Genomic DNA, 25,421 nt, shown 5'->3' with positions numbered 1-25,421 from the left:
CGCTCACAGAGAAACAAATATCAATAGAGAAAATGGATCAAAGGAATCAAAGGGGAGTAGAAAAAGCCACGATTATTATATACATAATGGCCCATGTATCTACTTCATTGAACGTTTAGCCAAAGAAAGAGAGGTCAGACAAATACACTACATCGCCAAACACCCCATGTGTGTGATTATCTAATGTCTCTAAAAACAACCTGCACGGTGGCTTAATACAACAACCATAGAATGACCTAATAGGTACCTTTTGCACAGAGAGATACAGAACAGTAATTGGGATCACCCTCCTTAAACTGTGAGCGAATTGGGGTCTTCTAGATCTAAATAGAAACAGGGATAAATTACTGATTATCAGGTTTCACGGCCTACGAGGAGTACCATAAGGTACAATAAAAATAATGGTACTTACCCCCCTGTAAACTCAGGAGAGTTTCATGAAGGACAATAAGTAATACTTCAGATAGTACACATCCTGAACCTATGTTCGTAAACCGCAAAAATAAAAATCTTAAGGATTTAATCACACGTCGCGATTGACACCACGACTGAAAGAATCTGTACAAACGACATTGAATGGGGCGGCTGCCCTAATAGGCAATTACAAATGCATGGCATGTGTATCATGTCAGTATGCCATTGAAACCAAAGAATATACAGTAAATGGCACCAAGATTGATCTTAAATCTCTAACGAATTGTAAAACTAAAAATTTAGTATACCTGGTTGCTTGCCCGTGCCACTTGACATATGTAGGAGAAACTTTAAGCTCTATGGCTACTCGCCTTATGGAGCATAGGTTGGCAATCAGGACCAAGAAAATTCAGGCCCCCCTTGTTCAACACTATATGGATGCCAATCACACAGAAAAGGACATCCAGTGGCTCCTTTTAGAGAAGATACACAAAATGGGTCTGTAGGTACTGAGATCAGTAAACGTAGAGAGGTCTTTTGGATCTTCACTTTGGACACTTACAAAAAGGGATTGAACAATGAAATCCCTTGGGCCCAAGCTATACTGTATAACAATCATTAATTGATGCACCGTACTTTTAGTCCGTTTTGACTTGTAAGATTCGATCTCTATACCTCAAGTTATCCAACCAAATATTAATAAAGCCACTGTTCATTATGTATCTTTTGGTGGTTTCATTTAAATGTTACATTTATAGTTAAGACCATGGGTTGGACTCTATAAGTAGGTTGGGACTGTATTCATTTGGGGCTCTTTTTCCCACTGTAATAGAGTGGCCTGTTTTCAATATTGAGAACAGATTTTTATCCAGACCTGGTATTCAGCATAGGCAATGGTGCATTTATTTTAGATTACGGGTTTTTTCTCTTGGGCAAAATTTATTACAGCTTTATTTGAGCCTGGGAAGCACACTTTTATATTTGTTAGGCTGAGAGTGGTTCAGGCCGTTCATAGTGCGCTTCCCCTTTAAATTCTCGTTATCATTACAGCAGCTCTAGCACGCTGTAACGCTGTTCACTACAGACGTGGTCCACGTCTGACGTACGGGGCTGCCCCGGAATTTACAGCGCTTCTATACAGAGGGGTCTGGGGTGCCGGTCCACTTACTATGTCTCTGTAGAGAGACTCTGCATAGACTGACGTCTCCGGTGTCCGTTATCCTTCGAAAGGTCTACCTCGAACCCTCTAGTTACCGTTCTACGGACGGGGCCATAAAGCACGGCCCGCGGGGCGGACGTGCACGCCATTTTCAGCAAGGCCGCCGACGCCATTCTACCTAGCGGTGCAGGTTGCAGCAAGCACCGCACTCGCCATCTTACCCTGAACAAGGTATCTTGTTACATGATGTCATTAATATCATCTATTGACACGCGTTTTGGGGTTAAGGGGCCCATGCAAGCTATTAATCTGTTTATAGCTATAGTTACGGCATTAGGGATCTTGATTTGACACCCCGCTTACTCAACATTCATGTAACCTAGAATGGATATGTCCTTAGGGACATGTACTGAATTCTTTCAATGTAACATCGAGTGTTGTTCTCAGCATTTACCATTCATTCTTTCAGGATGTGTACTAGATGGGGTATTAATTATTGTCCTTCATGAAACCTCCCGGAGTTTACAGGGGGGTAAGTACCATTATTTTTATTATACCGTATGGTATGCCATGAAACCTGATAATCAGTAATTTATCTCTGTTTCTATTTAGATCTAGAAGACTCCAATTCGCTCACAGTTTAAGGAAGGGTGATCCCCATTACGGTTCTGTATCTCTTGGTGCAAAAGGTACCTATTAGGTCATTCTATGGTTGTTGTATTAAGCCACCGTGCAAGTTGTTTTTAGCGATATTAGATAATCATACACATGGGGTGTTTGGCAATGTAGTGTATTTGTCTGACCTCTCTTTCTTTGGCCAAACGTACAATAAGGTAGATACATGGGCCATTATGTATATAATAATCGTGGCTTTTTCTACTCTCCTTTTATTCCTTTGATCCGTTTTCTCTATTGCTATTTGTTTCTCTGTGAGCGGACGCAATCAGGTTCTGGGTTCGCTCACTGATTAATGTATTTGTCTCTTACTTGTCTTTTTATTTGGCTAATAAAATTCTCTACTGTGTTGCTCTTGTTAGTATCTAGGTGACTAGTAATGAAAGTGTAAATACAATTGTATAGTTAGTGTTTTTTAACAAAAGTTCTGTTTCAGAACATTATATATATGAGATGTATATAGTAGGACTTAGTGTATGTAATCACCTTAGATTAAGTTGCACCAATGTTTGACAACAAGTGTTGTTTTTTTTTTGTTTTTTTTCAGATACCAAAAATACATGGCTACCTGATGAAGGCTCAGCCGAAACGCGCGTAGATAGTGTATTTCACTCAAGCCATGAAATGTTGTGATGATTTAAATGTTTGGTGTTATCTGATTGTATTAGTTGCTTTTCAGTGTCTCTTTTTAGAATAGAGTGTTTATCTGAAAAATGTAAGTGTATCATTGTACATTTGGCGATCTATGAATTAAAGAAATTAAGATGCCAATAAGAAACTGATTAAAATACATGATTGCAGTTTAATGAATGTACAGATATATTTATATGGTGCCACTGTTTCACACTTCTAGATTTATAAAAACGAAAAGGAAAGAAAATAAGTTTTTGTATTAATAAATTATGAATTTATAATTAAATGCCCGATTGGGTTTGTACTTTTTTGTTTAATGTATTATTGGTCCACATGTTGAACTGTTTCCTATAGATTCATTTACATGTATTTTGTTTACCCGGATAAAGGAAACGTTATTAGGGGTACCCCTTCTTTGTTACAAATCTACAGCAACACATGCCACAAACATAAAACATCTGCAGCACGATCAAGTGATTAAAAGCCCTTCAAACTGGATCACTGGAGCCACTGGCATGACTGAAGATTGGACCTAGGCTTTGCTCGCCAATGGCAATAGCCAGCCCTGATGCTGGGCAGTGGCTGCACACCAGAAATGTGCACTAGTCGCAGATGCTAAGTGAGCTGGAGCACCAAGCATCCAGCAAGAGGACAAACATGTTCCTTCTGCATGTGACCACCATAGTGTATCTCATATAAAAGCCTCTGGATTTTCTTGCCTCTTCAGGCATGTGAAAGATTTTTATCAGTGTACTGGAGAGAGAGGGAAAGAGAGAGAAAGAGAGGGAAAGAGAGAGAGGGAGAGAGATTGACAGAAGCGGAAGTGTGACATGACATGTAGAAGAATAGAAATAATAGGTCTACTGTGCAAAGCCGGTGCTGGAAGATGCAATGAAAGGAGATGTACCAGGTGTGCAGAGCCAGAAAGGAAAATGTTACTTTCTTTTAATTATCCATTTGTAGCACGTAATGCTGTATATTCACATGCTTCACACAATTCTTCAGTCTATTGCGAATGCGGACCTTGCAAGTAGTTTTTCATTAAAGTAAAGGTTTCATGAAATATACCTGTTCAATTGTTCATTGAGCTACTTCGCTGCATTTTAGATGCAGCTGCCATGTGCATGAAAAATGCATTAATACAATTGTTAGTATTTTTTGCTAATCGATCCTTAGAAAGCGAAAAACCCCTGAGGTCCTATTTGACCATCCTCTAATGAGGAACATGTCTTACAATTTGCCTGGGTTTGATATATTTTAATAACATGCAGAGTGTTGAATGTGAACTAGCTAAAAAAAAAAAAAAAAAAAAAAAAAAAACTAAGAGAAGCAACATGGACAGTAAACTACTTGGCACTTGAATCTTACTCTTTCAGCATTCTATTTTCTACCTCTAAATGCTGATTATTCAAGAGTGTGCACTTCTCTCCAGTACTAAATACAATCATAACTGAATAGAAAGAGGGATCAGAAAAAACTGGTGTGGCTCAAAACGTGGAGTAGAATGTGCAAGATATTGCTGAGTAAATAAAATATAAAAGTTAAGTGACGAAGGTTTCTCTACAGTTTTATTTTAGACATGATGCTGTCTCATGGCTAACACGTTTCTGCATCAAAGGGAACTAAACTTAAAATATACTATATGAACGGTTGTTAACTATGACAGGGATGTTTACAGCACAAATGTATCAAACAAATATGGTGAAGCACAAGTGGTCACCAACAAACAGAATCCTTTATGGAAATTACCTCGTAACGATTAGGAAATCTACACATTTATATTGCATGGGCCCAATAAGCGCCTTCCTGCCCCCTACACTGTCCACGCAAAGTAGCAGTGCAGGTTTAAGGATGCCTCTAGACTACAAAAACACCCAACTTACCCAGCTGATATATGATATTGCCACATGCCTACCTGTGCTCCAAAATATCCATGTCACAATAGTGTTACCTCCAGCAGGAACCAAGAGGATCCCCATGAATAACAAATGAGGAATGCAATCAGGAATAGCATGATACTGGATATACTGGGTTTTGTGTGGGTCGCTATTTAACAAACGAGGAGCAGTCATATTTGAATGAATATACACTTTTATTAGGTTGTCATGTAGCATTATGACTTGAGTGGCACAGAGGTACAGACCTTCGGTGTTCCCTCTAGGATGTATGGGCCAGATGTTCCAAGAGTTTTTGTGGTCGCAAACCCTCCCAATGGCTAAAATTCAAGGTTAATGACAGCAAAAAGCACTTCTACATTTGCACTAAACCCATTTTACGCTTTGGAAATTACATTCAGAATTGCAAAATGGGTTTAGAAGTGGTTACATATATTGGGCCCCCCTTTCAAATACCAAATTGGTTCCCTTTGTATTAACGGTTTGAGACAAACAATTGATAAGTTGCCTGTCAAGTTGGGGTGGTATCTCATTTGCAAAAGAAGCCCCCCGAACCGATTACCCTTTGCAAATTGGGGTTGCAGTGTCAGCTCTCACTGAAGAGTTTCAAAACTGAAAACTTTTTTATTTATTTTGTATTTAAAGAAGCCCCATTTTACCTTGAAGGAAAAATGGACTTCTTTAAAGAAAATACATTTAAAAAGCATTCTGTTTTGAAATGTAGACAGGCATGGTGGTCTGCTGTCTCTTGTGGTCATAACATATTGACATGGAAAATTGCTACCACTTTTTGCTCCAGTTTTAGTACATATTGCTCTATATTCTTAAAGAGGTCCCGAAGCAACAATTGCACAATGTCACTTCATTCACATACAACCTGATAATATTGGTCCAAAGAGTACAATATTTTTGATAGAAGTACACTGTGGATTTTGAAATCTAGAAAGATCACCTGCATGTATGAAAGAAGGTTGGCCATACATACAGCTCACCAGACCTTTTGTGGCAAAAGAGCAGACTTACTAAAAGAGATATTGTCCACAAGGACACACTGAATGCAGTCTCTAAAGATACCTATTACAAAGAAATTCTGAAAAAACATTTGCACTTCGTTTGGCATTTATTTACTTCACCAGTTTAGTCCCACATTACAAATATCTGGATAGGAACATCATGCTGATCTTTTCAGTCTCTGTATTCATATTAGCCAATTAGCATCCTCTCTCCATGACCGCTGAGTTTCTTTGGAATTGGAGTGGAAACACAATTTTAAGTAGAGGAGTTTAGAGTAAAGAGAAAACCTTTAGCTTCTTCCCAATTCTGGAAGCATCATTCCTAGTGGAGACATTATCAACACATCACAGTATTCAGTGAGCAGAAATAAATGCTTCACTTATGGGCTCACACTTTTGCCAGCTAAACTAACACATTACACATGTTACTGCACTTTCTAGGGCTATAATCTGTGGATGTTTATGTTGGTCTTTCATTATCCCAACCGAAAATAACAGTCAGCAAGATTTGAAGCATCACTTTTATGCATCCGCCTCACTGACTGTCATCTTCGTCACTGAAGCAGGCACTGAAATTGAGGTATCATTTTGAACGCATTAACCCGCTGTTCCGTCCACCCATTCCAAGTAAGGGTTGTAACTGATCTTTCTTGTAAGCGAGATTGGCTTATGACGTGCATATTTTTGTATTTCTATGTATCATGGCTACGAAAGTGCCCCTTTATTCTGAAGTTTAGTTATCTTTCCAATACTTCAGAAACTGAGTACTAGGTTTGGTACATCTAACTTCAAATAAGAATGTTTATTGGATCCGTCCTGAATTTGCGAGAAACGGTAACATTACAGCTGAGGGAACAAAGTTTCAAAAAGAGGACTAGACGGTCCCTAAACAAGAAAGGCAAAGAGGTTAAAGCCCCTGACGGTATACGAAAAACACTGTGAAACCATTAAAGTTATTTCTCAGTGACAGTAGTGAGTAGGAAGGGCAGAGTGTAGGATAGGTTCAAGGAAAGACAGCAATGCAGAGAGCTAACAAGGAAAGTGATGCATGTTTAAGAAGCCTGTGGGCCCGGTCTTCTGACGTGATTGACCATGACTCTTCTAATCATGCTTTTGTCACACAGCAAAGGTGGTTGGATAGTTTGCTTCAACCTTTCGTCATACATTTCAATCTATTTACTCGGAATTGTCAGCAGAAGTGTTTCCAATTGCCAGTGGAACAGGAGAAATATATGAAGGCAGAAAGTAAAACGTGCGAGGATTTAATTTTGAATTAGGATTTGACAGATTAAGGCTAGACTAGATATGATAAGGAGAAACATCTGTGGTGGAGGATCAAAAGAGAACCATGGCTTTAGGTTCATGAAGTCTTAATATGATTTCCCTTGTGGCTTCCTATTTGAGTCTCTTGAGCTTTCCTTTGTTCTTGCAAAATGTTCAGGCTTCTATGACAGATCTTTAGGCAGCAGGTGCTGAATAAATAAGTGGGCTAACGGCGCATTATACACGGTCACCCCCCCATACCACCCCCCCCGCACCATCCAAAGTATTTTCCTATCTGATAGCATTTTTTTAAATGCGTCCACTGCTGGGTCCAGAGGTGTGAGCGGCATCAGGTTTGTTCAGCCGAAAAAAAACACACACAAGCCTGGGCAGAAACTGGGTAGAAAAAGCTCAGCAGTGGTGAGTTCCCATACAAGGACATTGCTTTGTCTATCGTTGTCTTAGACAACCTACGCATGTACAGTTTTAATCCCACATTGTGTAACTTACCTTAAGCATGCTGTACCATCTTAGGGGTCTGGCCAGGGCCCACATCTGCTGACCACCATACCTGCTTCCTTCTCCTCCCCCCTTTGACTCATATGTGCTGGCAGCCCGGGGCAGGAGATGGTGGTGCAAAGGTACAGAGTGATGCAGGTTCATAACAAGTTGATAAGCAGGTTGTGGAGGAGGCGGGACCACCTTCTTACCCCCATCTATTTTGCAGACTAGAAAAGGCAGTTTACCAGCATGTCTCTCCGCTCTCCCGTCATTCTGTAGAGACTTTACTGAAAGTGGGAACCAGTCCTGCTGTAACACCCTACCTGGCTTGTGCTAAAGAATGATGGAGATGTTCATATGCGGACTCTATCCCTCTACTCCATCCAACCGCGATGCGTGAGGCATGCGCATTCGCAGTCACAGGAAAAGGATTATAGGTGGAAACAGAGGTGTTGGGACGGAACAGCAGATTGAACATTAGGAATATATATATATATTTTTAAACCTCTAACCACTCGAGGATTCATTTGCATTCATTGGCGGTTTTCCTCTTAATGTGAGGAATCGCCGGCATTGGTGATGGTTTTCCTCATTCAAAGTAAAGCATGGGAGTGTGTATGCAAAACATACCCATTGTGTTATTGTTACATGTTGATGGGCTATTGGAGCTGCTGGGTGCAGTCTGTATGCTATCATGAACTAACACTGTATTAATAGAGTGCGCAACTGTAGGCACAGATGTTTTTATTGCTGCAGCATAAGATATGTGATGCCAAATCTTTGTCTGCAGGCAGGGACAGGCTCAAAATGGCTGACGGTTGAAAAAGAGGTGGTTGTTGTGGTGGTGGTGGTAGGGGTTGTTTTCTTCGGTGGTGTTGTGGAGGTTATATTTGTTGGAGTCTGTTTTGTGTGTATATGAGCCTGTGTAGGAGTGTGTTTTAAAAAAAATCTATCTATTGGGAATGCTACTAGTTAAAACTGGCGCAAGATCAATTCACGGGAAAGACACCAAATGGAAGAATGGATATATAATTTGCTTTCCTGGCTGGGATGCAGTAGAAAAGGACTAATTTGAAATGGCGATTGGCTAGGAAGGTGACGATGCATTCCAAATTGCATGGGAATTTTTTTTTTATTTGGTAAACTTGTCGCCTAATTGGATGCCTCCACGAGTAGTCAGATGAAGACATGCGAGAGGTGCTGGGGCATGGTGATATTAATAGCTGGTATCGGACATTGCAATGTTTTCCAGCGTCGAACATTAACCCCTTAGCTGCGGTGGCTATTCCGCCGCAGCGCTAGGGAGGGCCGCGCAGCGCTCCCGTACTCATGACGGAACCACTCCGTCACGAGCCTCGGGTGGGCTGTGCTTGTGACAGAGCGCTTCCGTCACGGCCCGCCCGCTCAATAGAACGGGCCACGCAGGCGCAACATCAGCGCCGCGTAGGCGCAGCGAGCAGGCCGTCACGGAACCGTCCCGTCACCAGCACAGCCCACCCGAGGCTCGTGACGGAGCGGTTCCGTCACGAGCATGGAACAGGTTAAGAGAGAGGTCAGCAGATTATATGGTGTGAGGGAAGGATCTGTGATCTCAGTCATGTTTGTTTTCTTGATAAAACAAAACAAATACATACATTTTATATTTTCCTTTGGCAAAATCCTTTATCAACTTGTCATCCAACGAGTCATCTTTGGAGGGGGTCATGTCGCTACTGCCCTTACAGCCATCTAATGAATGGAGTGATATTTGCAAGGCTCAAACCCAAATGATCTGAATGCGAGACAAGAATGAACTCTTTCGGAAATCGACCAACAAAATGAGTACCACTCACAGGGCTTTAAGTGGGCCAGGTCTCACTGGTGCGGAGCACCAGCAGTTTTTTAAAGGGGGCCTCGAAACAGGTCTCTATCGGGCTCTGTTTTGTGCCCAGGACTGCAGTGACAGCAGGCACATCGATGTGTGCTGCTCACACTGCTCACTTCTCACTAGTGGAGAAGTTATGGCATGACGTCATGCCAGGTGAGTGGTGTAGGAGAACGGAAATCCTTTAAAGAGTCATTTTCTCTCTGGATTTCCCTTCTTTATTGGAAACTCAGGAGGAGCAACATCGTTGTGGTGTCACCAGGGCTTTAAGTGGAAGCTTTTTCAATATTATACACCAGCCATGGTTGCTGCTTATTTATCTTATGCTTACTAACAACCATTAAGAAAGCCAATGGTCCTGACTGGTTGTAGGTATGATGTTACTTGTTGTATCATATATCTGGATGCAATGACAAGAGCAGCAAAATACAAGTCAGACGGCACACTATGCAAAGCACAGATTTTTAGCGAACGTTATTTTAAGCCACGCCCTTAATTTCATTGGTCACTACCCTTCGAAAGACCCTTCCTCACTTTTTTCATCCCACTGAAAGCACGGACCTCTCCCACTCCCCCGTTTAACAATTATAGACATTCTATGCATCAGACTGCCCACTCATAATTTTGCTGTTTTCATTTATAGTGACCTGTTAGAAACGGGACGTACTTATGTTTCATTAATAATAAGCAACCCTTTAAAAGAAATAATTCTAGCACCAAGATACACCAAAAACATTTAATTCATGTTTGTAAATCAAGCTACGGAAGGACATTCTCAGAAAGGTGAATTTATTATGTCACAATAATACTAAAATCCGCAATGGCAAGCAATACGAAAAACATAAATCGGCAGTTCAGCGAGTATGTCATTGTGTAAATTGACAACTCAGGAAAAGAGGGGGCAATAATATTTCTCATATTAAAATTCCAAAGTAGAGTGTAGCAGTGGCACAATTAAAGCAAGAAAATAAAAAAATTCATTTGACTTTCAGCCAAAAACATTTAAGTATACAACACTATAAATCTACAGCATCACGTCAGGTGCCATAAATGCATCAGAGTGCAAGTCTTTCCACTAACCTTTTTATTATTTTTTTAGGTCTTGGCCTAGCGTACACTGTGCAGCAGTGTTCTCACAGCCAGAGTCCTTTTGTAGGGGTTTTGAAAATGGACCTTGAAATTCCCCACAGCTCGTGCGTGTGCATTTCCTAGGTCCATTTTCATGGGGCTTTGCGTGCGTGTACTTTAACAGAACATGTAATAGGCCATGGGCGGTCGCGTAGCTCCGCCCATGACCTATTGGTGTCTGTTACGCGCACCAAAGGCCATATGTCTTCAATTATCGCGGCTAGACGCGGCAGCGATAATTGTAGACAGATGCTTTGCAGTTGCGCGCACACCACTCGCTGGCGTTTTTTTTTTTACAATAGTGATCGCAAAAGCGATCGCTTTGACTGCTGATTGTTTTTTCTGTGGCGGGCAGGCGAACAATTATCTGTCCTAAACAATGTCTTATTAAATTTTGTTCCGAGCTCCCTGTTTTGAAGAGTGGAGTTGCAGTTCCTGTTGGCTGCATCTCTGGGAGACTCCGTGACCTGCATTTCACCTCAGCGCTCGACTTGCTCAGACAGGTTAAAGCCACAGAGTTATTGATGAACGCAGAGTTGCATCTCCCGCTCTCTCCGCTGCCCATACAGGCGCTTTGATCTGCCCTCTCTTTGTGTCTCCTTCATAACGGGGCTCGGAGTAAGACTGGTGAAATGTGCGTAACGGGAAACAGCCGTTACAACGCGACTATTACAACACATTTTTTACAACGCAGGATCCATTACATCGGATGCCTTTACAACGCATGACATTACATAGCAGATGCTATTACAACGCATGCCATTACAACGTAAGTATAGGTAAGTATTTAAAAAAAAATTTATTTAACATTATTTATTTAATTTAATTGATATTAAAAAAGATATATATATTAATTTATGTATTTTAATATAATAAATTAAATATATTAATTTAAGTAATTTTTAAAAATAAGTATGAGTATAGGAGTATATGTTTTGGGGTACTGAGGTATATGTTTTGGGGTGTTTGGGTATTTTTAGGGTTCAGGGCTAGGTTTGGGTTATGGGGTACAGGGGTATTTTTAGGGTTCAGGGCTAGGTTTGGGTTATGGGGTACAGGGGTATTTAGGTTTCAGGGTTGGGTTTGGGTTATGAGGTACAGGGGTACTTTTAGGTTTCAGGGCTGGGTTTGAGTTTTGGGGTACAGGGGTATTTTAAGGTTTCGGGGTTGGGTTTGGGTTTTGGGGTACAGGGGTATTTTTAAGTTTCAGGGTTGGGTTTGGGTTTTGGGGTACAGGGGTATTTTTAGGTTTCAGGGTTGGGTTTGGGTTTTGGGGTACAGGGGTATTTTTAGGTTTCAGGGTTGGGTTTGGGTTTTGGGGTACAGGGGTATTTTTAGGGTTCGGGGCTGGGTTTGGGTTTTGAGGTACAGGGGTATTTTAAGGTTTCATGGCTGGGCTTGGGTTTTGGGGTACAGGGGTATTTTTAGGTTTCAGGATTGGGTTTGGGTTTTGGGGTACAGTGGTATTTTTAGGTTTCAGGGTTGGGTTTAGGTTTTGGGGTACAGGGGTATTTTTAGGGTTCAGGGCTGGGTTTTGGGGTACAGGGGTATTTTTTAGGTTTCAGGGCTGGGTTTGGTTTTTGGGGTACAGGGGTATTTTTAGGTTTCAGGGCTGGGTTTGGGTTTTGGGGTACAGGGGTATTTTTAGGTTTCAGGGCTGGGTTTGGTTTTTGGGGTACAGGGGTATTTTTAGGTTTCAGGGCTGGGTTTGGTTTTTGGGGTACAGGGGTATTTTTAGGTTTCAGGGTTGGTTTTGGGGTACAGGGGTATTTTTAGGGTTCAGGGCTGGGTTTGGGTTTTGGGGTACTGGGTTATTTTTAGGTTTCAGGGCTGGGTTTGGGTTTTGGGGTACAGGGGTATTTTTAGGTTTCAGGGCTGGGTTTGGTTTTTGGGGTACAGCAAATCTGTATACACTTAACTATCCATCTGGCTATTCCTGCTTTGGAAATGGGGTTGCCTTTGTGCTGTGGAGAAAAGGCAACAAACAGTTGTTTTGTTTTCCTGAAATCCCGAGTTCTGTCTATATAGTACAGAAGAGCTCTTTTGACATCTAATGTATGCAGAGATCGCTCTGCAACATTTTCTGGATTAGGAAAGAAAACAGGCAGTTCTATGGTTTGGTTCATGTGGAACTGCGAAATCACCTTAGGCATGAATGTAGGGTTGGTGCGTAGTACAACTCTATTTGCATGGACCTGTATGAATGGCTCTTGAATTGTTAGTGACTGGAGTTCACTAACTCTTCTTAGTGAGGTAATGGCTACTAGGAAAGAAACTTTCCAGATCAGAAATTGAATCTCACAAGAGTGTAGAGGTTTAAAAGGTGGTCCCATCAGTCTGGTGAGGACCACATTTAGATTCCAGACAGGTGAAGGCGGGTGTATGGGAGGGATTACTCGTTTGAGTCCCTCCAGAAAAGCTTTAATGGCAGGCACTCTGAATAGTGAGAGGTGCTGCCTGTTTTGAAGATAAGCTGCTATTGCGGATAAATGTATACGAATGGAGCTGTACGCTAGATTACATCTATAGAAGTGCAACAAATAACAGATAATGTTTTGAATAGATGCATCCAGTGGGTTAATGTCATTATTGTTACAACATAAGACAAACCTCTTCCATTTAGCCGCATAACATGCTCTGGTTGTGGGTCTTCTTGCCTCCTTGATGATGTTCATGCATTCTGGTGGCAAGTTGAGGTAGCCAAATTCTAAGACTTCAGGAGCCAGATCGCCAGGTTGAGCTGTTGCGGATCTGGGTGCTGAATTTCGCCATGGCTCTGCATTAAAAGTCTGGGTGTTAGCCACAGTCTTTGATGTAGTACCACAGAAAGTTCTACTAGCGTGGTGTACCATGGCTGACGTGCCCACGTTGGAGCAACTAGGAAAAGTGTCATCGAGTGTTGCTTCAGCTTGCGTGCCACCAGCGGTATTAGAGGTGCTGGGGGAAAAGTGTACGCAAATCTGCCTGACCAGTTCATCCATATCGCATTGCCCTGTGACTGCTGATGTGGGAACCTGGCGGCGAAGCTTCGGCATTTTGCGTTTTCCCTTGTGGTGAATAGGTCTATCTCTGGATGACCCCACTGCTGGAAGTACGGTTGGAGTACCGACGGATGTATCTCCCACTCGTGCATTTGGTGACTGTCTGCTGAGCAGATCCGCCATCTGGTTGTCCTTGCCCGGAAGGTGTTCGCCATGAGGCAGATGTTCCTCTGAATGGCCCACTTCCACATGCTCTGAGCCAGATGAGACAACTGTGGAGAGTGTGTACCTCCTGCTTCTGTATGTAGTACATGGCAGTCATGTTGTCCGTCCGGATCAACACGGCTTTGTTGCACAAGTGTACTTTGAAAGCCTTCATTGCCATGAAGATTGCCATCAATTCTAGAAGATTGATGTGCATCTTCTTTTGCTGTGCTGTCCATAGTCCCTGCACTGTGTAGTGGAGTACATGAGCTCCCCATCCCTGGAGAGACGCGTCCGTCGTCAGTATAATCTGTGGCACAGGCTCCTGGAACGGTCGGCCCTTGCAAAGGTTTTATGGGTTCCATCAATGCAGAGTTGTATGCCCGACCGCTCACCAACACTACGTCTTTTAATTGTCCTTGAGCCTGATTCCACTGACGTACTAAACACTCCTGAAGCGGACGCATATGTAGTCTCGCGTGCGGGACTATGAAGATGCAGGAGGCCATCATGCCTATCAACTGCATGAACACTTTTGCTGGAAGCGAGTGTTGAGGTCTGGATTTTTGTATCAGCAATTGCATGCTGTTTATTCTCGCTGAATTTGGCTGAGCTTTGGCTGCCAGAGTGTTTATTGTCGCGCCCAGGTACTGTCGCACGTGGGCGGGTTGAAGATGTGACTTTGGATAATTCAGCGAGAATCCAAGATTGTGAAGGAGATGAATGGTGTGGGACATGTGGCTGGCACACTGCTGGGCCGTCTTTGCTTGAATAAGCCAGTCGTCCAGATAAGGGTAGACATGTATGTGCTGTCTCCTTAGGTGTGCTGCTACTGTCGCCAGGCACTTTGTGAACACCCTGGGTGCCGTTGTTACTCCGAAAGGGAGGACTTTGAACTGATAATGTTGATTTTGAATAGTGAACCTGAAATACTGTCTGTGTGATGGGTGTATGGGTATATGGAAATACGCATCTTTTAGATCCAGTGTTGCGAGGAAGTCTCCCTGACTGAGTAACGGCAGAACCTGTTGTAGGGTGAGCATATGAAAATGTTCTGACAGAATGTATCTGTTCAGAGGCCTGAGGTCTAGTATAGGTCTGAGAGACCAGTCCTTTTTGGGTATTAAGAAATACAGAGAGTACACCCCTGAACCTTGGTCTTCTACAGGCACGAGCTCTATGGCTCCTTTTTGCAGCATGCTGACGACCTCCTGCTGCAATAAGTGTAAGTGCTCTGCGGATATAGGACGGTGTCTTGGTGGTATGTTGGGTGGAGTGGATGTTAATTCCAGGCAATACCCGTACTGGACAATGTCTCTCACCCACCTGTCTGTGGGGATGGATGGAACTGTTGTAGTCTCCCCCCTACAGGTGTTATATGGTCGGGGGCAGTGACAGGGCGTCACTGTTTGTTATTGGCAGAGGATCTGGAACTGTTGTTTCCTCTTCCTCTGCCCTTGATGTTGTTTCCACGATATCCACCCCTGTTGTTTTTATTGTAGGTGGATTGTGAATTTTCTTTATTGTACTGTGTCTGCTGTGCGGACTGGCCTCTTGAAGGTCCTCTAGTATTGGAGCAACGAAAAGAGCCACCCCGCAACTGCTGGGACTGCAGAGCCCCCATAGATTTTGCAGTCTCTGCGTCTTTTTTAATTTTTTCAAGGGTGGTGTCAAACTCAGGTCCAAATAAGTAGTCCGGGATAACTGGCTGATTGAGGATAGATGTTTGTATTTCTGGTTTGAAACCAGAGATTCCTAACCAGGCATGTCTCCTTAACATGACGCTAGTGTTAATGGCCCTGGCTGCAGTGTCAGCTGCGTCTAGCGCGCATTTGATGGAAGCATTTGTTATAAGCTTTCCTTCTTGGATTAGTAGTTCTGCACCCTCCTTGTACTGATCTGGTAGGTGTTGCAACAGTGTCTCAAGGGTATCATAATGGGACCTGTCATATCTGGCTAAGAGTGCCTGAGTGTTGGCAATGCGCCAGATGTTAGCTGCCTGCGCTGCCACCCTTTTTCCCGAAGTCTCCAGTACTTTTGACTCTTTGTCAGGAGGAGGAGCATCACCTGTAACCTGGGAGTTTGCTCTCTTACGTGCATTAGAAACAACTAATGAGTCCAATGGCAACTGTCCTCTTATATAAGTAGGGTCCACAGGTGCCGGTCTATATTTATTCTCAATTCTTGGGTTTAATACCCTGGCCCTGGTGGTTTCTTTAAAAATGTCACCAGCATGCTTAAGGACGCCTTTTAGCATGGGCAGGGTTTTGACTGTGCATTCTGAAGTGGAAAAGGTGTCGACCAGAAAGTCTTCCTCCACAGGGTCAGCATGTAGTTGCACATCATGGTTACTTGCAGCTCTTTCAATGAGGGCGTTAAAGGCAGTAGTGTCCTCAGTAGGAGATGTTTTTACACTGTACACATGTGTGTCAGGGGCAGACTGTGGATCTTTTGGGTCAGTTGGGTCTGCCCATGGTTGGCTTTGATCATCGGGGTCAGTGTCCACATGATAAGTGTCATCCTCATTTTCGTCATCCCCTGCATCCACATCTGAGTATGTGGGTGAAAAAGTCTGAGGGTCTTGTCCATAGGATTGGAGAGGTTCCACAAGAGCTGGCGATGTTGTTGAATCCCTCTTCTTTTTTAACCCCTTCGATGCTGATGACGAGCTCAGCTCGTCAGCCACGGTGGTCGTGTGCTGATGACGAGCTGAGCTCGTCATGAATATATGGCATCAGTGCTTTTCCAGCACAGGGGAAAAATACCCACAGCAGCCAAGGTGTTAAGGGAATCCTGTATGACTCCATGGGTGTTTCTGGTATTATCTTCCTTTTATATATGGATAGTCTACCAGTTACCGAGTCGATGAACTGCCTCGACTCCTGTTCTTCAGGCTCCTCTGTGGCCTCCACTTCCATTGACACTTTTTTAATTGCTCCGTTACCTTTCTTTGGTTCGAACATTTTCGGACACTCCGTCGGTGGCAACCCGAATTTGATTGGTGTTGATGCGGTTCTAACGTTTCCGACCAGCTTTGGTGTTGGGGTCTTCTTCGGCCCGACCGCTGTAGCCTTATCTTTGATGCGTTGGAGTGACTCCGACACTTCTTTGGCTATGAATGGGCTCGGCTGCGTCGACTCGACAGGGTCATTGGAGCCCGTCTTTGTTTTGTCTGTAGGCTTCGACCGAGGATTGAACCCTTCCTTTGGTTCGGGCCTTTTGTGAATGTCGACTCCCTTCGGTGTCGGCTTCGTTGGCTCGACAGCTTTGACTTTGGTCTTCGGTGCCCCGATCTTCGGCTCAATGACCTTTTTGAGTCTCTCGGTATCGACTGCCTTTTTTTGTTTCTTCGGCTCCGAGGGGTTCGAGGCCTTGGAGCCAACCAGAGCCAGCTGCACTTTCGGTTTCGGTTTTTGCAGTGATGCTTTCGGTTTCGATTTATTTGGATCGACCGATGGCGGTTTCGATACCGATGGCTTTTTATATACGTTCGAAGCCGGGCCTGTATGCGGGGCTGTAGAACGATTCTGTAGATCTTGGGTAAGGCCTTGTGGTGATCCCACAACCTGAGCCTTATTGAGCGCTTCATCGTCAGCCCCTGTATAGCCGGTTGGGCCTAGCTCCTCGCCTGAGCTATCTTCTACAGCCCCAAGGGCCTCTGCGTCGTCTCCTACCTCATCGACGACGTTTTTGTCTTCTTCTAATACTTCTTCGTCTTCGGCGTCATACTCTGAGTCATGGTCCGAAGCCGGATCAGAGTGTTTTTCGTGATCCTCCAGATCAACGACCTCTTCGTCTTCGGACCCGAAGATGTTTTCTGGAACAGGCGCTGATCTCTTCGACTCCAATCGAGCTGCGCGTCGAATCCGAAGAGTTTTCTTCGCCCTGAACCGGGCACAAGCCATACAGTTGGCTTCGTTGTGATCCGAAGACAGGCACTTGTTGCACACTGGGTGGACATCAATGTGCGGGTATTTTGCATTACAAAGTGGACACCTTTTGAATGGGCTTCTTTCCATCGTGGATCGAAGATCGGGTCGAGTGTGGAATAGAAACGGCTAATTCGTCGATGTCCTCTCGAAGCAAAGTTATCGGTACCGAACGAAACAATACAGACGGTGTCGAAAGCCTTTTGGCTTTGTAGAAAGTTTTCCTAACTTGAGCTAAGATAGTAACATCCGAACCCAATGGCGGAAAAAAACAATCTGAGGATGGAGAGGATGCCCATGCGCACTGTAGTCCAGGGGAGGAGCCACCTATCTGGTGATACTTCTAAGACTCTTCCAGGACAACAATGTGCAATCATCCGGACCCAACACTAGGCGGCGATCTATGCACAGATATGAACTCAGCATCCCACATGCCTCGAACATAAAGTCACGTTTCATTTCAGGTTATTGTTAGATTTTACTTGTTAACACACAATACACACATACTCACGCACACACACACACACACACACACATAAAAATGCACACATGCGCACACACACACACCCAAACACATGCACCCAAGCATGAACACACACACACACATTCATACACACATTCATGCACATACTCATACACACACATACACAGACACACTCGCACGCACACATGCACACAAATGCACAGAAACGCGCAAGTGCATGCACACACACAAATGCGGATGCGGACTGCATAGGAGACTCGTTTATGTGGCGTGAAATAGGAGATAGCTCGCGGCATCACACACAACAATACACACATACGCACACACATACAAATGCACATGTGCACACACACACACATACACACAAGCATGAACACACACACACACTCACGCACACACACACGTGCGCACACGTGCATGCACATACTCATACACATACACAGACACTTGCACGCACACATACACAAATGCACAGACACGCGCAAGTGCATGCATATGCATGCACACACACAATCGGGACGCGGACTGCAGAGGAGACTCGTTTATGTGGCGTGAAATCTCTCTTTGTGGAGCGACTGTTGGGAGCGCAGAGCAGGGTACGTGCATTACTGAGGTTGGTAGAACTGCAGATACAACAGTGCAGGAAAACGAATGGCTATTTGTGGTGCCTCATTTACAGCTGGGGGCTAACACAAGCATTTTTAATATTGAGTGTGCTTTATTGCCTTGTAAACTCAAGCGGAGTACTTTTTAATGATTTAAGGGTTTGTAGCCTTTGTGATTTTTTTATGATCACACATTCCTGAGCAACAGATAAAACAGTGTGATGGCTCATTCTTGGCCCGGCCTACAAAGGGATGAAGTGTGGTTAGGAGATAGCTTGCGGCATCGCACACAATACACACATACTCACGCACACACATACAAATGCACACATGCGCACACACACACCCACACACATACACCCAATCATGAACACACACACACACACTCACTCACAGACACACACACGTGGATGCACATAAACAGACACACTCGCACGCACACATGCACACACTCATGCGCACACACACACACACACACAAATGCACAGACACGCGCAAGTGCATGCACATGCATGCACACACACACAAACGCGGACTGAAGAGGAGACTCGTTTATTTGGCGTAAAATCTCTCCTCGTGGAGCGACTGTTGGGACCCCAGAGCAGGGGACGTGCATTACTGAGGTTAGAAGACTGCAGATACAACAGCGCAGGAAAACGGATGACTACTCATACACACACCTACACAGACACACACGTGCATGCACATACTCATACACACACCTACACAGACACACTCGCACGCACACACACATACTCATACACACACACAAATGCAGTGCAATAGCACGTGCGCCAATTTCCCTTTCTTGGAGCACAGGCTGTCTGTGTAACAACTATGCTAACTGGGCAGGTTGGTTCTCATTGTACTTTCAAAGTAGATCTCCGTTTCCTACGAGTTTCAGTCTAGTAACTAGGCTCGGCCGCTTTCCATTTACAGATAATGCCCAACCGCAGCCAATGAAACCTGAATAATCCATACTTGAGCTCCGCCACAAATTAAGCAGGGAAGCTTCCAGCAAGAGCAGGCTGACAGCACTGCGCTAGCGCACATTTTACCAACCCCAATAAGTACTATAAATGGGCACGGGCTGTCCGGTACTCAGTGCGCCACCTGTGCCCACCGAAGGTGCTGCACCACGTGGGAGCCATGGCCCGGTATCGGTATCAGCGTTTACAAACAGGTTGACACTACTTCTCGATTCGGGTGGGGGGGGGGGGGTAGCACGCTGCCTTTCATGCCAGGCTCTGCGTGACCTGCACAATCTGTAGTGCTCAGAGAGGGCAGGAGTCCTTTCTGCGCTGCTGCCAACCGCAGCCGATGAAACCTGAATAATCCAGGCTTGAGCTCCGCCACAAATTAAGCAGGGAAGCTTCTAGCACGAGCAGGCTGACACCCCTGCGCAAGCGTACGTTTTACCACCCGTGAGAGAGTATGTGTCTGTGTGCATACCTAGAAGCGCACACTGCACTAGTGCACGCGCCTCTCCTTTTATTTAAAAGCATTCCCAGCTCGAGGCGCACATGCCCGCCTGGGTTGTGAGTGCGTCCCGGGTACATGCGCTCTAACACTATGGAGTCTCAAGGCGAGAGCAGCATGTCCTGTGCCCTGCCCCAGCACAGTCTGTGTGTGTGTTTGTGTGTATGTGATGTGAGTGTGTGCTCGTATGGATGTGTGTATGGGTGTGTGAGAGAGCACGAGAGAGTATGTGTCTGTGTGCATACCCAGAGGCGCACACTGCACCAGTGCACGCGCCTCTCCTTTTATTTAAAAGGATTCCCAGCTCGAGGCGCACCACCACACACACCCCCACACAACCACACACACATCCACACACAAAACCACATACACCCACACGGCGCACCACCACACACACCCCCACACAACCACACACACATCCACACACAAAACCACATGCACCCACACCGTCAGTGCAAGCTTCCACCAGGCACACACCACCAGATGTCAGTGCATGCTTTCACCAGGCACACACACACCACCACCAGCTGTCAGTGCACGTTTTCATCAGACACACACCACCAGCCGTCAGTTTCATGACAGGCTCTGCGTGACCTGCACAATCTTTAGTGCTCAGAAAGGGCAGGCGTCCTTTCTGCGCTGCTGCCAATCGCAGCCGATGAAACCTGAATAATCCATGCTTGAGCTCCGCCACAAATTAAGCAGGGAAGCTTCCAGCACGAGCAGGCTGACAGCCCTGCGCAAGCGTACGTTTTACCACCCGTGAGAGAGTATGTGTATGTGTGCATACCTAGAAGCGAACACTGCACTAGTGCACGCGCCTCTCCTTTTATTTAAAAGCATTCCCAGCTCGAGGCACACATGCCCGCCTGTGTTGTGAGTGCCTCCCGGGGTACATGCGCTCTAACACTATGGAGTCTCAAGGCGAGAGCGGCATGTCCTGTGCCCTGCCCCAGCACAGTCTGTGTGTGTGTTTGTGTGTATGTGAGAGTGTGCTCGTATGGATGTGTGTATGGGTGTGTGAGAGAGCACGAGAGAGTATGTGTCTGTGTGCATACCCAGAGGCGCACACTGCACCAGTGCACGCGCCTCTCCTTTTATTTAAAAGGATTCCCAGCTCGGGGCGCACAACCACACACACCCCCAAACAACCACACACATATCCACACACAAAACCACATACACCCACACTTTCACTGGGCACAAACACCACCAGCCGTCAGTGCAAGCTTCCACCAGGCACACACCACCAGATGTCAGTGCATGCTTATACCAGGCACACACACACACCACCAGCTGTCAGTGCACGCTTTCATCAGACACACACCACCAGCCGTCAGTGCACGCTTTCACCAGGCACACACACCACCAGCCGTCAGTGCACGCTTCCACCAGGCACACACACCACCAGCAATCACTGCATACATGAATTATTAACGCATCCACAATTAACTATTGTAGCAATCGCAGTATGGCACACTTTACTTTTAAACATATTCATCTAAAGCGCAGCATGCCACCATTGCTACAAAAATAAATACACATTTTTTTGGCCTACAATTTATAGACTTTTGTTGCAGTTGGTGTTGCAATATTTAAACATTGCCATTTACAATGCCTTTAGCTTTAACTCAAATAAATCCGAGACCTAATGCATTTCTAATGCTTGTCACAAATGTCACGGCAATGACTAGGAGAGTTTGATAAATACCTCTCATTGTAATAAATCAGACTTTGAATTTATAGTTAGTACAGCTCCCATGCGAGCGAATGAATCATGCCTAAACAGAATGTGTGAACTTGTGAACGAGGTCAGCAATCACTGTTCTCAGACACAGAAGGGAGTCTTGAGTAGATTATCCTGGCATCAGTGGCAACATTAGAGCGAAAGCCAACACTACTGTACCGAATCCCATCCTAACGCTGTTAGAGAAAAATAAGGACGTCTGTTGCAAGTGCCAGTAGCACAACACTTTGAGGTTAATGCATGTTAACAAAAACAAAAAACTATTTGTGCTAAATTTCACCCTTCCAAGCTCCTAGAGCTTCTATCCTGCCCAAACAAACAAAATGTACCATACCTGCCCATAACCTGCTGCATAGTGAATAAGGCTTGGATGGTCCTTTGAACAGCTCAGTTCCGCAATGGCTTCTGTGTCGCTTACCATCCAACGCACGCACTCCAAGTGGCCATTCTAAGACAGAGAGAAAAACAAACCATAAACATTGTAAATTCTTACTCTATCCTCTGGCGTGCTACCAACTGCACTGTCTGAAGTCTTTGCAGTCCATTTATTGTTACGTAAACTATAAAGAGTTGCCGCAGTTGAAGCAATGAGCACAGGGAAGACAAGGCTTTTCCAACATACAAAATCTTGTATGCGTCAATCATCCATTATTACAAAACGTCCCTATGTATTTCGGGCACGGCCCTTCGTCTGTACAGACGCCAACTGAGCACGTTGTGAAGCGCATGAGTCTTTGTGAACCGGGTTGTTTGTCCCCTGCCTTTAGGGACGTTTTGCAATAATGAATGATTGATATTTGTGAGTTGGACCACCACATTGAATACATTTGGAATACAGCATATCGAATTGCGATTTAAATGAAATAAAATTGAAGAACCGCATACAAGATTTCTCATGTTTTAACATTTGGAATTACTGGTTGAAAAACAAAACAGATCACTCTTTAGGGAATCAACTAGTGCACTTCGGGGACGCTACTCCTGTTGTGGGGAGAGCATTAGACTTTATTCTTACTCATGCCTAGGATCAGAAGGCGATACCCTGGTGCACTCAAGAAAACTGAGTAACAACAACCTCCTTCAAACAACACTTGGGAGTGCTTTAGCCATCTACTGTACACCAAGATTTCATCTCATCTTTATCCTCAAGTTGCAGACAATTCTTGTATATTCCAGCAGTTTCTATGACCGGTTATGGACAGTTCTGCTCATTTGCTACTTCCACATAGACTGGTCCGGCCATAGTCTTTGTCACAAGTGACAGCAGGAATACAGGATAGGTCGAAGAGGATCCTCTCAGGAGCAGCCTAAAACAATAACACAAAGGCAAGCGAGGCCGTCTCACTTAACCTGAACAATGGACCAGGCAAGGGAAAAACCCTAGCATCAAAGAGACACGGTCTCCTTCTTTACCACTCCTCAAAGCATCCCTGGAATGTTCTCTGGGGAAGCTATACAAATCACATCTGCTGTCTGGACTCTCACTCCAGTTCTCCATCCTAGGCACCGCTAAAGTATATCCAATACAAAAAAACAAAAAAAATGTCAATACATCCACGTCCTATGCTCTCTACACGCATCCTCTACACATGCATCCTCTCTACATGCATCCACTCTCACAGCATCTGTGTCCCGTATGCAGAGAGGCCTAGCTGCACAGGCAGGACCTGCAACTGTGATCATTTTGCTGCCACAAATGACACACCTCTACAGTCTGGTGAGGTGAGAGTAGTTGCGCTCATCAAATAAGGTGCATTGGGCTGCCTCTCTCACCACAGAGTCCTGCTGCAGGTCTCAACTCCACGTTCACAGAAAGGCCTCAGCACACACACAGTTGTTTGTTATATGTGCCTAGGTGGAGGTCAAAAATAGCACAACTTGCTGTGAGGATACTTAATGTACGGGCGCATGCTCTCCAGAGCCATGCAGGTGACTTATCTTCGTCCAAAAGGTCTGAGTGTTTCTCCGAGTGCTTAGCCAGAAAAAAAAACCCGAATGCAAATTTTCCTAAGATTCGGGGCTCATTAAATCTACAGTACCATCTGATGGTTGGACGGTCTGAATCTAAGCGAGCCAATGTGCCTTTGGCAGGCCTGGATGGGAAACAGACTTTTTACCTCGGATCCAACAACGCTGTGCCTTAACAGTGCCGTCCATACCAAGGATGCGTCTTTTCAATGCATTCCCTTTCCGCTGGAATAGTCAATTATACCATTCCAACTCCAGCGATTTACCTAAGGCAAGCCGTTCTAACAACTTGCTTGGCAACAGAATGCGTTGTAAAGACGCATTCGTTGTTCGGACCATGTTATTAAGGCAGGGGTGATTAACGCCTGCAAAGTTCCAACATACAACCATCCCAATGGGTGTGCGATACTGTAAAAAAGTGAGGATTGGCCATGAATGATATACTGATGGGGAAGAGAGAAGGCTGCCAGTTGCAAATATTGAAGGGCACCCATAGAACACATGCAACTCAAAAGGAAACAAACAATGATGCCGCTGTTTTGTCCAGAAGTAGGACACACAGTATTGGCACAATCTATCGGCAAATCTAGTTTTCATTAGAACTTATATGATGGCCACATGCATAGCTTTTTTATGCTCTAGTGGACCCAGTGACGTTTTGTGTAGCGTTTGAAGTGCGTCAGCGAGATGAATGTGTATTCGTAGTTCAGAGGGAACTAGCAGTCCTAAGGGCTGGAAAGAAGTTAAGACATTTGCAATTAGATTAAACTCCGGCCTGCACAACACTGTGTCAAGTGTTGATCAAGAGTCTTATGGGTCAGAATGCATGGTTTATTAATTAAAATGAGTCACCTTACCGAAAATTAGCTGGTAGGGAGAACGTGAAATCATTTAGGCGACAAGGACACCTGAAGAAAACTAATCACTCTCAAAATGACATACTATGGAATACTGAAGCATCCGCAAAAGGCATAAAGAAACTCCCACCCAGTACCATGGCAACCAGAGTCACCAACTATCACAACTTGGTGAGAGGAGAGAACAGTATAGGTAGGACTCTCGGTCCCGATTGCCACCAATGGTCCCTACACATCCCCGACCCCTACACATCTCACTCCCCGCCCTGAGGAGTTCACCCAGCTTTCACACAGAAACGCATGTACCTTCGTGAATGTACCCCATTCGTAAGGACATTTTTTTATTTCCACAGTTAGGGTACATGAATTGCATAAAAGAAATCGCCAAGCAGCAATCTAATGCACTCTAATAAATGCAAAGCCAGCACTTTTCTGCAGGAGGGTGGGTGTGTCGAATGCAGGGATTTGGCTCATCACAGCACTTGCTTTGCCTATCCTCTTGCCCTATATACACACACCACTTACCAGACCCCAAAATATATTCAACAGCCCGGATAATGGTATGCAGGTAGAAATATCAGTTATACGTTTCTTAAAATAACATGTGGTTTAGGCATGTAAT

General features: G+C 44.6%; 1 protein-coding gene across 2 annotated transcripts in view; it reads right to left on the bottom strand.

The window, feature by feature from the left end:
- The window catches only part of SNCAIP (synuclein alpha interacting protein), a 440,197-nt gene that overhangs the window by 120,350 nt on the left and 294,426 nt on the right, over window positions 1-25,421 (bottom strand). For both annotated transcript variants that reach the window (XM_086961078.1, XM_086961079.1), the window contains exon 7: window positions 22,309-22,422. In XM_086961078.1, the coding sequence (XP_086817204.1) occupies window positions 22,309-22,422 (114 nt within the window). The remainder of the gene's footprint in view (window positions 1-22,308; window positions 22,423-25,421) is intronic.

Source organism: Lissotriton vulgaris, chromosome 3_1 (assembly GCF_964263255.1).
Source record: "Lissotriton vulgaris chromosome 3_1, aLisVul1.2, whole genome shotgun sequence".
In the NCBI taxonomy this organism is placed as follows: Eukaryota; Metazoa; Chordata; class Amphibia; order Caudata; family Salamandridae; genus Lissotriton; species Lissotriton vulgaris.
The sequence above is the reverse complement of the archived record's forward strand: the minus strand, read 5'-3'. Positions and strand labels throughout refer to the sequence as shown.